This window comes from Myotis nattereri, assembly GCF_964212035.1.
Source record: "Myotis nattereri genome assembly, chromosome: X".
Lineage (NCBI taxonomy): Eukaryota > Metazoa > Chordata > Mammalia > Chiroptera > Vespertilionidae > Myotis > Myotis nattereri.
In genome coordinates, this window is record NC_138078.1 from 141,957,253 (window position 1) to 141,971,384 (window position 14,132).

The following is a 14,132-nucleotide window of genomic DNA, read 5'->3' on the forward strand; positions in this document are numbered from 1 at the left end:
GACACTTCTGAGTTGTCCCAAGTTGGGCCAATGTGGCCAGGTGTTTATACTTCCATACTGATTAGTCATTAAGCACTGGCTACCCTGGGAAGGGGGCATGGCCTTTTGTGGGAAGGGGCGTGGCCTTCCCTGGGAAGGGCCTATGGGCTGCTTTGGGAAAGAAAGGGAGGAGTCTTGGGCTCCTGACCTCCGGCCAGGTGTCTCTGTGAAGAGCCCTCAGCTGAAGGCTGTCCTCCAGCTGCCTCCTCCCCACATGTGGATGGGGGTTGAGTTTTTTCCTGGCCACCCCATCCCTGTCTCCACCACAGCCCCCACTCTCACCCCCCCACATCCTCACCTGAATCGGGGGCAGTTTCTCCAGGTCCCAGTGGCCATTGTACTGTGCCCCTCAGGCACCATGGCTGTCCCTGGGTGTGGTGCATCCTCCCTCCTCTGTGTGACAAGGCCTCACCCCTTGATCATACCTCCGGGGCTCCAAATCTGCTCCTTTGGTACTTAGGTGTAGCCCCAGGTGCCCAGGTGGCATCTCTAGCTTCTCATTCAATGAGACTCTGTGTGAGAGGCGGCTCGGTGTTATGGGGAATGCACTGTGCCAGGCCAGGGGGCTGGCAGGCTGGCTGCCAGGGCTTACCTCCCCTCGGCTGTTTCCTCTGCTGCCAGATGCCATCCGGCAGAGCAACCAGATGCTGCGGGAGTGCTGCGAGGAGCTGCAGCGTTTCCAGGGCAGCCAGAGGGAGGAGAAGGAGTTCCTCATGCAGAAGTTCCAGGAGGCCAGGAAACTGGTGGAGAGACTGAACCTGGAGAAGCTGGACCTGAAGAGGCAGAGGGAGCAGGCCCTACAGGAGGTGGAGCACCTGAAGAGATGCCAGCAGGTAGCCCAGGGGGCAGGCAGGCCTTCTCCCAGGAGCGGCCAAGCTAGGGGCTCTGGCCACCTGTGCGACCAGCCTGGTGCGTTCTACAAACACACAGGGATGTCAGTGTTTCCAGAGGGGTCCCCCAGAGCACCCTCAGGAGTGGTGGCTACTATGGAGGGGTTACTGCACAGGGGTCAGTGATGGGGAGGACTGAGTCTCAGCCCTGGGCTAGAGCAGCTTGAGGTTACGGGGATCTGGTCCGGACTGTTTGATGAGGGAGATCAGGCAATTGCGAGTTTCGACATCTTTTGTTTAGAAACCTATTTTATTTTATTTTAATATATTTTATTGATTTTTTACAGAGAGGAAGGGAGAGAGATAGAGAGTTAGAAACATCAATGAGAGAGAAACATCAATCAGCCGCCTCCTGGACACCTCCTACTGGGGATGTGCCCGCAATCCAGGTACATGCCCTTGACTGGATTCGAACCCGGTACCTTTCAGTCCACAGGCCGACACTCTATCCACTGAGCCAAACTGGTTTCGGCATAGAAACCTATTTTAAAAATTAATTTCACAGAGGAAGAGAGAGGAAGAGAGAGATAGAAATACCAATGATGAGGGAGAATCACCGAATGGCTGCCTCCTGCACGCCCCCTACCAGGGACTGAGCCCGCAGCCCAGGCATGTGCCCTGACTGGGAATGGAACCGTGAGCTCCTGGTTCCTAGGCCGACACTCAACCACTGAGCCACTCCGGCTAAGCAACTCTTTTTTTTTTTTTAATCCGCACCCGAGGATATTTTTTCATTGATTTTGAGAGAGAATGGAAGAGAGAGGGAAAGACAGAAATATCAATGTGAGAGAAACACATCGATTGCCTCCTGCATGAGCCCCGACCAGGGCTCGGGACGGGGCGGAGCCTGCAACCACGTATGTGCCCTTGGCCGGAATGGAACCCGGGACCCTTTGGGCTGCAGGCTGATGTTCTATCCACTGAGCCAAACCGGCAAGGGCTCCTTTTTTTTTTTTTTTTTTTTTTTTTTTACTATTTAGCCTGAAAACTTGATCTACATATTTTTTTTCTTTTTAAAAATATTTTTATTGATTTCAGAGAGGGAGAGAGAGATAGAAACATCCATGACGAGAGAGAATAATTGATCGGCTGTCTCCTGCCCGCCCCACACTGGGGATTGAGCCTGCAACCCAGGCATGTGCCCTGAACGGGAATTGAACCGTGACCTCCTGGTTCATAGGTCGATGCTCACCTTCTGAGCCAAACCGGCTGGGCTAGACAACTTTTGAATTTTGTGGCTGGCAGAGGTCTTCTGGGAATAGTGTTATTAACACCTTACCTTCTAGTGGCCCTGGGCCTGTGGAATAGAGCGTGTACTTTTGTCGCTGTCTTTGTGTCTCGCCTCCCTTGGCATCTAGTCTCAGAGAGGCTGAGAGATTCCTGCAGGGCTCAGTCCTCACGGCCTGGTCATCAGTGTTAGGAGACTTGAGGCCGCTCTGTGCTGGGTCTCATCATACCCCATCCGCAGAGATGAGGAGGGGCTCATGGGACTCGACCCCTCTCCATTGCATCACTTGCCTGGCTGGGGTTTGGCAACTTCTGAAGGCGAGAGGTGAGATGAGTAGGGCTGCCAAGGGCGGGAGAGAAGCCCTCAGGGTGACGCATCTTAGCACTTGCAGGCTGCCCCAGGGTTTGGGGCCACCAAGGGTGGGCAGCTGGTGAGAAAGCATTGCTGACAGGAAGTGGCTCTTTTTCATGTAGCAGATGGCTGAGGACAAGGCCTCGGTGAAAGCCCAGGTGACGTCCTTGCTGGGGGAGCTCCAGGAGAGCCAGAGTCGCTTGGAGGCTGCCACCAAGGATCGGCAGGCTTTGGAAGCCAGGTGAGTGGCGAGGGCACGCCCACCTGGAGGCCTCTGTCAGGGCACCTGAGAAGACTGAGGACATTTAGGTGTCTCCGGGGGTTCCTCTGTGAGGGGGGACTGGAGGACTGTGAGTCAGCACAGGGGCATGGAGACAGGTGCTTAGCTGAGCTGTGCCCTGACCAGGAATCGAACCGTGACCTCCTGGTTCATAGGTCGATGCTCAACCACCGAGCCACGTTGGCTGGGTATCAGCACCTAACTTTTATCTGATAACAGATGGAAATGTGTGTTACATATACCTATACCTATACCTATACCTATACCTATACCTATACCTATACCTATACATGTATATATATACACTGAGTGGCCAGATTATTATGATCACCTGACATTTGTAGGCAAATTAGCTATTTCATGCTGAAGTTGCTAGAGGGCTAGACCATTATAAACATCTGAATAGCACAACATACCTAGGTATCGTTGCTGATCAAGTTCATCCTATCATGTTGATGGCATATCCCAATGGAGATGGCTTCTTCCAACAAGACAATGGGCCATGCCACGGTGCTGTATTGTGCAAGAGTGGTTTCAAGAACATGGGGGAGACTTTACCTTGCTTAGGTGGCCCCCACAATCACCAGATCTCAATCCAATGGAGCATTTGTGGGACGAAGTTAAAAGAGCCATCAGGCAGCTGGTTCCACAACCATCAAATCTCACAGAACTGGACAGTGCTCTTCATCAGGCATGGTGTCAGATTCATTGCATCACCTTTCAACATCTCGTGGAGTCAATGCCAAGAAGAATCGCCACAGTATTGAAGGCAAAAGGTGGTCCAATGAAGTACTGATGGGGTGGTCATAATAATCTGGCCACTCAGTGTATATGTATATGTATATGTATATGTATATGTATATGTATATGTATGTGTAAATGTATATATATACTAGTATGTATGTGTGTGTGTATATATATATATATATATATTTATTTGGACAGGTGTGGGAAAAAACCCCCTGTAACCTGCCCCCACCCGGAAACACACACTGTTGCCCTCATAGTGGGGCCTATGGAAGGCCTCAGGATGGCAGGGTGACGTGCCGGAACCTGGAACTGCAGATTTAGGGGGATATGAGTGTGGAGACAGGAGGTCGGGGGCTATGGGGTAATATGGGGCCTGAATCGGAAGACTGGAGGCTTTGGGGGGACCCAGGGGAGAAGAGACGAGCTGCTACAGCAGGAGTACAGAGGGAAAGAGGAATTTCCTGCCCAGGCTACTGCTGCCCCCCCCCCCCCCAGGCAGGCCAGTGGGAGGCTCTCCTCACAGGGGTGGATGTTTGGATCTCCAAATGAGCCACTGAGGTGGGCCAGTCACTTCCTTGCCACTTCTAGAATAGTCACGGGGAGGGAAAGAGTTGCCTGAGCACACTGACCCTGCCTCCCCCTCCAGTTGCCCCACCCGTTTTTTTCTTTTCAAAAAAATATTTTTATTGATTTCAGAGAGGAAGGGAGAAGGCGAGAGAGAGAGAAACATCAATGATGAGAGAGATCATTGATTGCCTGCACATGCAATCACTGGGGATGGAGCCTGCTACCCTGGGCATGTGCCCTGACTGGGAATCAAACTGTGACCTTCTGGTTCATAGGTCAATGCGCAACCATTGAGCCACGCTGGCCGGACAACCCCCAACCTATTTCTTACCTTGCTTCCCCCCCCCACCTTCTAGAAAGGCTTATTTTTTTTGACTGCCTCCACTTCCTCTCCTCCCAATCTCTCCTGGCCCCTCCAAGGAGACTGCTCTGGCTGGGTCCCCATCCCCCGCCTGTTGGCCCCTAAGGGGTGGTTCCTGAGATCTTCTCTCTCCTGGCCGCAGCAGCATCCTCTTCTGGGATCACTCCTTCACCTTTGAAGGGGCTTCTATAATGGATGGCATCAGCCTGAACCTGAGCCCCAGGTCTCCTTGGCACCTGCACTTGGTTGTTGGCTGGGTCCCTACATTGACACAAACACGTTGTCCCTAACCTGGTGCCCTGCAGTTGTCACTGTCTCCAGTGACAGTGCCTCCTCCTTTCTTTCTTCTTTTTTTTTTTTTTGTTGTTAATCCTCACCCCAGGATATTTTCCCATTGATTTTTAGAGGGCGTGGAAGGGAGGGGAGAGACAGAGAGAGAAACATCGATGTGAGAGAGAGACATCAATTGGTTGCCTCCTGCATGTTCCCTGACTGAGGCTGGGGATCGAGCCTGCTACTGAGTTAGGTGCCCTTAACTGGAATCGAACCTGGGACCCTTCAGTACAAGGACTGATGTTCTATCCACTGAGCCAAACCGGCTAGGGCAACCTCCCTCTTTCTCACACTGTGTTGGCTCTGCATTGCCAAGATGTTCTGAACCAAGACTCCTCTCCATGCTCCCAGGGCCCGTCTTCTCTCCTCAGACTGCACAGCTTCTAGTGCTCTCTGGCTCCCACCTGCCTTTCGCTGGCAGTCCTCAGCACAGCAGGGCTCCTGTGAGCACCCTCGCTCCTGCTGGGGCCCCACTGTGACCTCCCTGTTCCCCCATGCAGGGCCCGGGCAGCCAGTGAGCAGGCCCGGCAGCTGGAGAGCGAGCGGGAGGCGCTGCAGCAGCAGCACAGCGTGCAGGTGGACCAGTTGCGCATGCAGAACCAGAGCATGGAGGCTGCTCTGCGCAAGGAGCGCCAGGTTGCCTCGGAGGAGAAGTGAGTGGTGCCTGACATGGGAGGGATGGAGACCGGAGGGATGTCGGAGGGATGTCGGTGGCTTTCTACCTGTGGGAGAGCCCTTCTAGGGACTGCCTGTGGCTGAGGGCCGGATTCAGTTCCTTAACCATTATCACATCCAAGTGATTCATACTTTAAATGACAACATTGTCCAGGCCATATTCAGACTCTACTGTTTGGCCCACGTGTTAACGGCATCTGGTCCAGGATCCTTCATTCCTTTTGTTGGTATACCTTTGACTAGTCCTGCCTTTCTGTTTTTCATGAAGTTGACTTTTTTTGTTGTTAATCGCCACATACGGATATTTTCCCCATTGATTCTTTCTTTTTTTATTCCATTTATTTTTTAAACATTTTTATTGATTTTTAATATTTCTAGGGAGAGGGATAGAGAGATGGAAACATTGATGAGAGAGAAACGTCATCAATTGGCTGTCTCCTGCATGCCCCTCACAGGGGATTGAGCCCACAACCCAGTCATGTGCCCTGACCAGGAATTGAACTGGTGACCTCTTGGTTCCTGGGTCAATGCTCAACCGCTGAGCTACACCAGGGTGGGCTTCTCATTGATTTTTAGAGAGAGTGGAAGGGAGGGGGAGAGACAGAGAGAGAGAAACATTGATGTGGGAGAGACACATCCATTGGTTGCCTCCCACACATGCCCCAACCAGGGTCAGGGTTTGAGCCTGCAACCGAGGTACATGCTCTTGACCAGAATCAAACCCAGGACCCTTCAGTCCACAGGCTGACACTCTATCCACTGAGCCTTACTGGCTAGGGTATGAGGTTAACTTTTTTAAAGAGTGCAGACAGTTCCATTTTATTATAAACATTTCTTTTCATACTTCAAAATATGCTAGTTATGAGGAAAATAATATTAACTGTTTAGCCAAGCGTGCCTCGGAACTGATGGCCTCTAAGGCACGTATGTGTCCTGGGAGCCCCATTCGGGTTTGTGGGAGGATAAAAGAGGGCGGAGTTGGAAGCAGGAAAAGCTGTGGCTGGTCCAGGACAAGGTGGTTCCTCCAGCGAAAGCTCCTTTTTCTTAGGCGGAAGCTGGCGCAGCTCCAGGCAGCCTATCACCAGCTCTTCCAAGATTATGACAACCGCATGAAGAGCAGCCTGGCGAGCAATGAGCGAAACCGAGTGAGTATGGCGGGCACACCCCAGGAACTGCCTAGGACTGAGCTGACCCGTCTCCTCTCCCATGGGGCCTGCTCTCCCAAATGCGAGGGAGGGATACTCGACTTATCTTAGAATTTTGTCAAGGCTGCAGTGTGATGGCTCAGGGTAGACTACAGGGAGATGGGGACACTTGGGCTGTGATGCTCGCTGCCTATGGTGGCCTGGGTTGGATCTCCACCCCCTCCCTGGGCTGGGTCCTCCTGCTAGCCGTCACCAGTTTGGCTCCTGGCTCAGATTTCTCTGGGAATGTTTCCATCCCAGTGTTGAAGTCAGAGGAGAGCCCTTTTCTAGTTTGTCCTTATGAGACCTCTACTGGGTTCAGTTTTTGTTTTTTTAAAATATATTTGTATTGATTTCAGAGAGGATAGGAGAGGGAGGGAGAGAGAAACATCAATGATGAGAGAGAATCATCGATCGGCTGCCTCCTGCACACCCAACACCGGGATCGAGCCCACAACCCTGGGCATGTGCCCTGACCAGGAATTGAACAATGACCTCCTGGTTCATAGGTCAACACTCAACTACTGGGCCATGCCGGCTGGGCTGAGTACAGTTTTTAGTGATCACATTTTAAGAAGGATTCTGGGAAGGGAGTGTTGGCCTGGGTGGGAGCTTGTGCCAGATGACCTCAGAGGTCCTCTTCAGCCTGGTCAAACACGAATATACACAGAAGAGACTTATAAGGGTAAAGTCTGAAACCAGTCACACAGGAAGAGTTAGTTGCCAAACTGTGGCTCTTAGATCTCCAGAGGGATGGTTGGGTGGTGTGTGTGCATGCATGTGGGCTTGTGTCTGTGTATCTGTGCATGTGTCTATCTGTATGTGTCTGTGTGTTGTTTGTGTGCCCGTGTATTTGTGCTATGACTGAGTGCATCTGTGTATGTGTGTCTGAGTGCAAGTGTCTGTGTGTGTGTATGTGTGTGTCTGAGTGCAAGTGTCTGTGTGTGTGTATGTGTGTGTCTGAGTGGGAGTGTCTGTGTGCGAGTGTGTGTGTATGTGTGTGTCAGAGTGCGAGTGTCTGTGAGTGTGTGTGTATGTGTGTGTCTGAGTGTGAGTGTGAATGTGTATGTGTGTGTCTGAGTGCAAGTGTCTGCGTGCGAGTGTGTGTGTATGTGTGTGTCTGAGTGGGAGTGTGTGCGAGTGTGTGTGTGTGTGTCTGAGTGCGAGTGTCTGTGAGTGTGTTTATGTGTGTGTCTGAGTGGGAGTGTCTGTGTGCGAGTGTGTGTGTGTGTCTGAGTGGGAGTGTCTGTGCGAGTGTATGTGTGTGTCTGAGTGGGAGTGTCTGTGTGCGAGTGTGTGTGGATGTGTGTGTCTGAGTGCGAGTGTCTGTGAGTGTGTGTATGTGTGTGTCTGAGTGGGAGTGTATGTGAGTGTGTGGATGTGTGTGTCTGAGTGGGAGTGTCTGTGTGCGAGTGTGTGGATGTGTGTGTCTGAGTGTGAGTGTCTGTGTGAGTGTGTATATGTGTGTGTCTGAGTGGGAGTGTCTGTGTGTGAGTGTGTGGATGTGTGTGTCTGAGTGCGAGTGTCTGTGTGTGAGTGTGTGGATGTGTGTGTCTGAGTGTGAGTGTGTGAGTGTGTGTACATGGGTGTCTGGGAGGGACCAGCAGACCTTTGATCAGGTGGCAGAGTGGAAGGACCGATGCGTTTTGGCGTAGTGGGTGCGTGGTGGACTGTTAGTTTGGGAGAACAGCTCAGCGTGGAGCAGGCAGCCTCAGGAGGGAGTGTGGCTCTGGGCCTTTGATGGGTTGAAGGAGGACTGTCCAGCTGGGATTCTGGGAAGGGAGTGTTGGCCTGGGTGGGAGCTTGTGCCAGATGACCTCAGAGGTCCTCTTCAGCCTCCACCTTCCCATGCCCTGCACACACTGACATCTTGTGGCTGGCGGGCCACCTGGGTCCGATCTTTTGTTCCTCTTAGTTCTTTTCGCCTGAAGTAGCAGCCGGCCTGGGGGTGGCACGACCCCAGGCCTGGGCCAACTCGGGCTTCATCAGCTCCCCTCGCCCATCCCTAGGGAATGCAGCTGGAAGATCTCAAGCAGCAGCTCCAGCAGGCCGAGGAGGCCCTGGTGGCTAAGCAGGAATTGATCGATAAGCTGAAGGAAGAGGCCGAGCAGCACAAGATTGTGATGGAGACCGTTCCGGTGCTCAAGGCCCAGGTGAGGGTCTGTGGCCTACACGCGGGTGAGCAGGCCAGGCCTGCTGGCGCTGGCACCTGGCATGTCTCTGGTGTCATTTTGCAGTGGCCTCTCAGAAGCTCTTCGAGCCCCTTGACCTCTTGACTATTCCTTGGCCTCTCAGTGCACCTGGGGACTCTCTCTGTGCCATGGGCCGTGGGAGGGTGGAAGCGGGCTCTGCCTTCGCTCCTGTGCCTGGCACAGTGTCCAAGGAGTGGCTGACGGGTGGTGGGCACATTCCTCTCTCTTGGCTTTGCCAGGCGGATATCTACGAGGCTGATTTCCAGGCTGAGCGGCAGGCCCGGGAGAAGCTGGCCGAGAAGAAGGAGCTGCTGCAGGAGCAGCTGGAGCAGCTGCAGCGGGAGTTCAGCAGGTTGAAGGCCAGCTGCCAGGAGTCGGCCAGGTAGGTCTTGGAGCACGTGGCGCATGCAGAGCAGAGCAGGATGGGGGCTGTGGGGGCTCCAGCTGTGAGCGCAAGAGACTGAGGGTGCCTGGCCCTCTGTCTCTCCTCCTGCCGCCCTGTCCTTCCATCAGCTTTGTACACCACTCAGAGCTTGGCTTGCACGTATTGATTGCATAGTTTCTCTTCTCAAAGGATTGAAGATATGAGGAAGCGGCATGTAGAGGTCTCCCAGCCCCCTGCCCAAGGTGAGAGCTGCACGAGGAGGGGTTGGGGAGGGGAGGGTGCTGGCAGCCTGGGGAGCCTGGGCGGTGGGAGCTCAAATGGGCTGCTTCTCATTGGTACACTTCCCCCCCCCCCCCCCCCCCGCTCCCCCAGAGGGTTGTTAAAGGGAAGGTGCTAGTGACAGTGACCCTGGTAATTGGATCTGCTGGTCCCATCAGGTCTCATTACTTTCTGTCCCCTCCCCCTCTTCTCCTCCTGCAGCTCACCAGTCCTTTCACCCCGCGTTCATCCAGAGAAGCCCCCCCGAGGAGCCACCTGACTTCTGTTGCCCCAAGTGCCAGTATCAGGCTCCTGACATGGACACCCTGCAGATCCACGTCATGGAGTGCATTCAGTAGAGCCGCCTGCCGGCGACCAGCCCAGGACAGTGCAATCTCCGCTTCCCTCTCCCGCCTGCCTCGTTCCAGGCGAGGTGACAAAGAGCAGGCTGCTTCTTTGAGCGCCACGAGCTAGCTGCAGGGACTTCCGCTTCAGCTTCCCCGGCTGCTGGTTTGCCTCTTTTAGGGCCCACGGTGTCCCAGCCAGTCCTGATGCTGTGCTCTTTTTGTCCGTTCTGTCTGCTTGAACCACTTGCCTCTTGGGCTCCCTATTCCACCTCCATTGGGGAAGTCAGGAATCAAGGTCAAGGCTCTCAGAGAGGACTGCTTCCCAGCCTGAGATGGGAGGGAGCTCTTCCTTCTGGCCCAGCTCCTGCGCATGCACTGCGGGCACAGTCCTGGGCTGTGTGCTCTTCCGCTGGGAGGCTGCACCACGGCATTTGCCTTGTTGCCAGTCTTTTTATTGTCATAAATAATGCCACAGTGAAAATGCATTGGGTCAACCTTGTGTGTCTTTGGGTCAGATTCTTAGAAGCGGCCACACTGAGCATCTGCAAACAGGGTAGGTGGTGCCGGTGCCCCCCAGTGTGGTTTCCTGCTCTCCCCTCGTTCCCCATAGCCTTGCCCTGGTGAGGGATGTCAACCGGTGGGCTTTTGCCATCATGTAGTTCTCATTAAGAGTGAGCGTGAGCGTCTTTCAGAGCTTCGGGGTCCTTTTCAATTCTGGTGTGAATGGCTTGTTTGTATCTGTTGACCAGTTTGTTCTTGGGTTGTTAGTCTTTTGTTCCTCGCTTTGTAGGAGCGCTTTGGTCATTAGTGGGGTCAGCTCTTCCGTGTGGTGGAAGTTGCAGTGATCTTTTCCCATCGTGACTTGGTACTAGCGTGGTTTGGACTTGAAGTTTGTTATCTTTGTGTAGTGACATTTACCCGCCCTTTGTCCACTGCTTTGGGTTTGGAGTTGTGGCCACCTCATGGTCTGATGGGGTGCGGGGGTTGGGGGGATGCTTCTCCCAAGTACACTTTTTAAAAAAATCTTTATTTTTTTATTGATTTTACGGAGGAAGGGAGAGGGAGAGAGAGACAGAAACATCAATGATGAGACAGAATCATCGACCAGCTGCCTCCTGCATGCCCCACACTGGAGATTAAGCCTGCAACCCGGGCATGTGCCCTGATCTGGAATCGAACTGTGACCTCTTGGTTCATAGGTTGATGCTCAACCACTGAGCCACATTGGCCAGGCAACCACTGCTCTTTTGAACCTTCCCTTTTGCCTGCTTCCTTTCTATAGGGGCCAACTCTGCCTTCTACACCAGAGATTTTGAACCAGACTCTTTTCCCAGAAGAGGGATTCTTCTTTCTTTCTTTCTGGTTTTGATCTGGTTGAGCTTCTGGAACAAGTGGTGGGATTCTTCCGGTGTGGGAAGTAGCTTGCCTGCCTTCTTAGCTGTGGCCCCTTGGTTCTCATGAGCCTGGCTTTGAGAAATAGATAGACAGCTAGAAGCACATCCTGCCAGAACCTATGTTTTTCTCTGTTGCTCACACACCTGCTGCTTGATGCTTTAAGAAAAATCCAGATGGCCAGTTAGCACAATAGGAAAGCGTTTCTCTTTCACCAGTAACTAAAACAACACAGACTCCAACTGAACAGAAAGTAATTTCAAAAGTGCAACAAATGATGTCTGCTGCTCTGCTGGCAAGGCACAGGGGACAGGCCTGTGGTGCCACTCTTGGGTGGACCGGTTTGGCAGAATGGACATTCTCAGCCTGTTTAACTCTAAGAGATAGTCAGGTACTGTGACTCTGACATTGTAGACATGCTCACTGCACCATCATTGAAAATTTAAAAAAAATATTGGTTTCAGAGAGGAAGGGAGAGAAAGAGAGATAGAAACCTCAATGATGAGAGATAATCATTGATTGGCTGCCTCCTGCATGCCCTACACTGAGGGTTGAGCCTGCAACCTGACTGGCAATCAAACCTTGACCTCCTGGTTCATAGGTTGACGCTCAACCACTGAGCCACGCTGGCCGGGCTGCGTCATCATTTGTAGCTGCCAAAAGTTTTGGTGAAAGAGGAGGCTACACTCTGGACCACTCAGGCCCACACAGCCAGGGTTGTGACCATCTTGCAGTGTGGAACCCGCTCTGCAGCAGGTTGGTGTGAAAAGGCCAGTAGACAAAATTATGTATGTGTGACCCCAATAAAACAGTAAAAGCTGCAGATGCACACCCTGCAACCATTTGGGTGGGAAAATGGTATTGTCATTGTCTTTGGAACAAGAATGAGGCCCTTTCTCTTAAGGCTACAAACTGCAGTATTTATGCATGAAATGATATGATGCTTTGTTAAGTGAGCTGTGAGAACATTACAATTTCTCTATATAAATGTTTGCATAACATTAGGAATAGCTGCTCTTTGAATGCTTGGTAAAACGGCTTAGATCTAATGGATTTCATGTGGGTGAGGGTAGATTTTTAAACCACTGATTCAATTTCCTCGAAACTGAATTTAGTTGTACTCAGGTGTTTTGTTTCTTGAGTAAATTATATTTTCTTAGCACAATGTTCAGTTAATCACTTTTCAGATTTACTGCAATAAATTTATCCTGTCATTTAAAAATCTCTGCTATTCTGTATTATATACTTTTTACTCCTAACATTTCTATTCATAATGTCTAAATTTAAAAAAATCAATCTTTCCAGATGTTTGCCTAGTTTTTTTCCCCTCTTTCAAAGGTGTCTGGGGAATCCTTTAAAAAATGTTTCCAGCCCTGGCCAGTGTTGCTCGATGGGTTGGAGCATTGTCCTGTGCATAGAAAGGTCAATTCCTGGTCAGGGCACACACCTGGGTTTCAGGTTCGATCCCCAGTCAGGGTGTGTAGGGGAGACAACTGATCAATGTTTCCTCTCTTGCATGGATGTTTTTTTTTTCTCTTTCTCTCTCCCTTCCTCCCACACCTTTTGTGCTTTTTAAAGAATACATATTTTTATTGCTTTCAGAGAGGAAGGGAGAGGACGAGAGAGACAGAAACATCAATGATGAGAGAGAATCATTGATTGGCTGCCTCCTGCTCACCCCACATTGGGGATTGACCCCGAAATCCGGGCATGTGCCCTGACCAGGAATTGAACCGTGACCTGATTCATAGGTCAACGCTCACCCACTGAGCCACACTGGCTGGGCACCTTTTTGTGCTTTTAAAGTTTCTCTATCCCAAAACGAGGCAGGGTTTGGGCAGTAGGCTATATAATCACAAATGTATATTCCATAGCTATTTTAGCCAGTCCCTGATGTATAGGCCTTTATGCTGTTCTCATTTTTTAGTATTATAAACAGTGCTGAAATAAATATCCGGGTGCATTTGTTTTTGTGCAATAGATATTTAGAAGGAGAATTGTTGGGTTGAAGTATAAACCCTTTTAAAAGTATTTGGTACATAAAATACTATGCAGCAGTAAAAAAGAAGAATCTCTTACCCGTTGAGACAGCATGGAGGGACCTGGAGAGTATTATGCTAAGTGAAATAAGCCAGTCAGAGAAAGACAAGTATCACATGATCTCACTCATATGTGGACTCTAATGAACAAAATAAACTGATGAACAGAGTGGATCCAGAGACATGGAAGCATGGAACGGACTGCAGAATTTCAGAGGGAAGGTGGGGGAGGGTGGGAAGAGATCAACTAAAGAACTTGTGTACCCTGGCCGACTCTGAGGCATCAAAAAGCTGTTGAACATAACCAAGGGCAGAGGAGACAGATCATCTCTGAGAGTGGTGAAGGCAGCAGCCCAGGTCTTGAATACATTATGGCAAAATCAGGACCTCCGGGCATTTATAAAAAGGATGGGTGGAATCAGAACCATTTCATTACACCTGTGTCGATGTTAGAGTGAGACCGATTCACCCTTCCTTGTCTACCACCAACCAACAGATGTCACCCATCATTCAGTCAGGCTCCAGCAAACCTTCACCAATGTACATCAGTTCCTATTCCTCACCAGCAAGAGAACAAAATAGATGGCTACAGCCCTAACTGGTTTGGCTCAGTGGATAGAGCGTCGGCCTGCGGACTCAAGGGTCCCAGGTTCGATTCCGGTCAAGGGCATGTACCTTGGTTGCGGGCACATCCCCAGTAGGGGGTGTGCAAGAGGCAGCTGATCGATGTTTCTCGATCCCTCTCCCTTCCTCTCTATAAAAAATCAATAAAATATATTAAAAAAATAAAAATCCTTCTCCCCTTAAAAAAAATAGATGGCTACAGCATCAACAGCTGTATTATAGTCAAGATGACTCCCA

The 14,132-nt window shown here is 51.1% G+C and overlaps 1 protein-coding gene across 2 annotated transcripts in view; it reads left to right on the forward strand.

The window, feature by feature from the left end:
* The window catches only part of IKBKG (inhibitor of nuclear factor kappa B kinase regulatory subunit gamma), a 15,752-nt gene extending 3,296 nt beyond the window's left edge, over window positions 1-12,456 (forward strand). For both annotated transcript variants that reach the window (XM_081115207.1, XM_081115208.1), the window contains exons 3-10: window positions 661-872; window positions 2,631-2,749; window positions 5,300-5,452; window positions 6,523-6,619; window positions 8,668-8,811; window positions 9,090-9,232; window positions 9,425-9,477; window positions 9,716-12,456. In XM_081115207.1, coding sequence (XP_080971333.1) covers window positions 661-872; window positions 2,631-2,749; window positions 5,300-5,452; window positions 6,523-6,619; window positions 8,668-8,811; window positions 9,090-9,232; window positions 9,425-9,477; window positions 9,716-9,852 — 1,058 coding nt within the window. In that variant the 3' untranslated portion in view covers window positions 9,853-12,456. The remainder of the gene's footprint in view (window positions 1-660; window positions 873-2,630; window positions 2,750-5,299; window positions 5,453-6,522; window positions 6,620-8,667; window positions 8,812-9,089; window positions 9,233-9,424; window positions 9,478-9,715) is intronic.
* The last annotated feature ends 1,676 nt before the right edge of the window (window positions 12,457-14,132 follow it).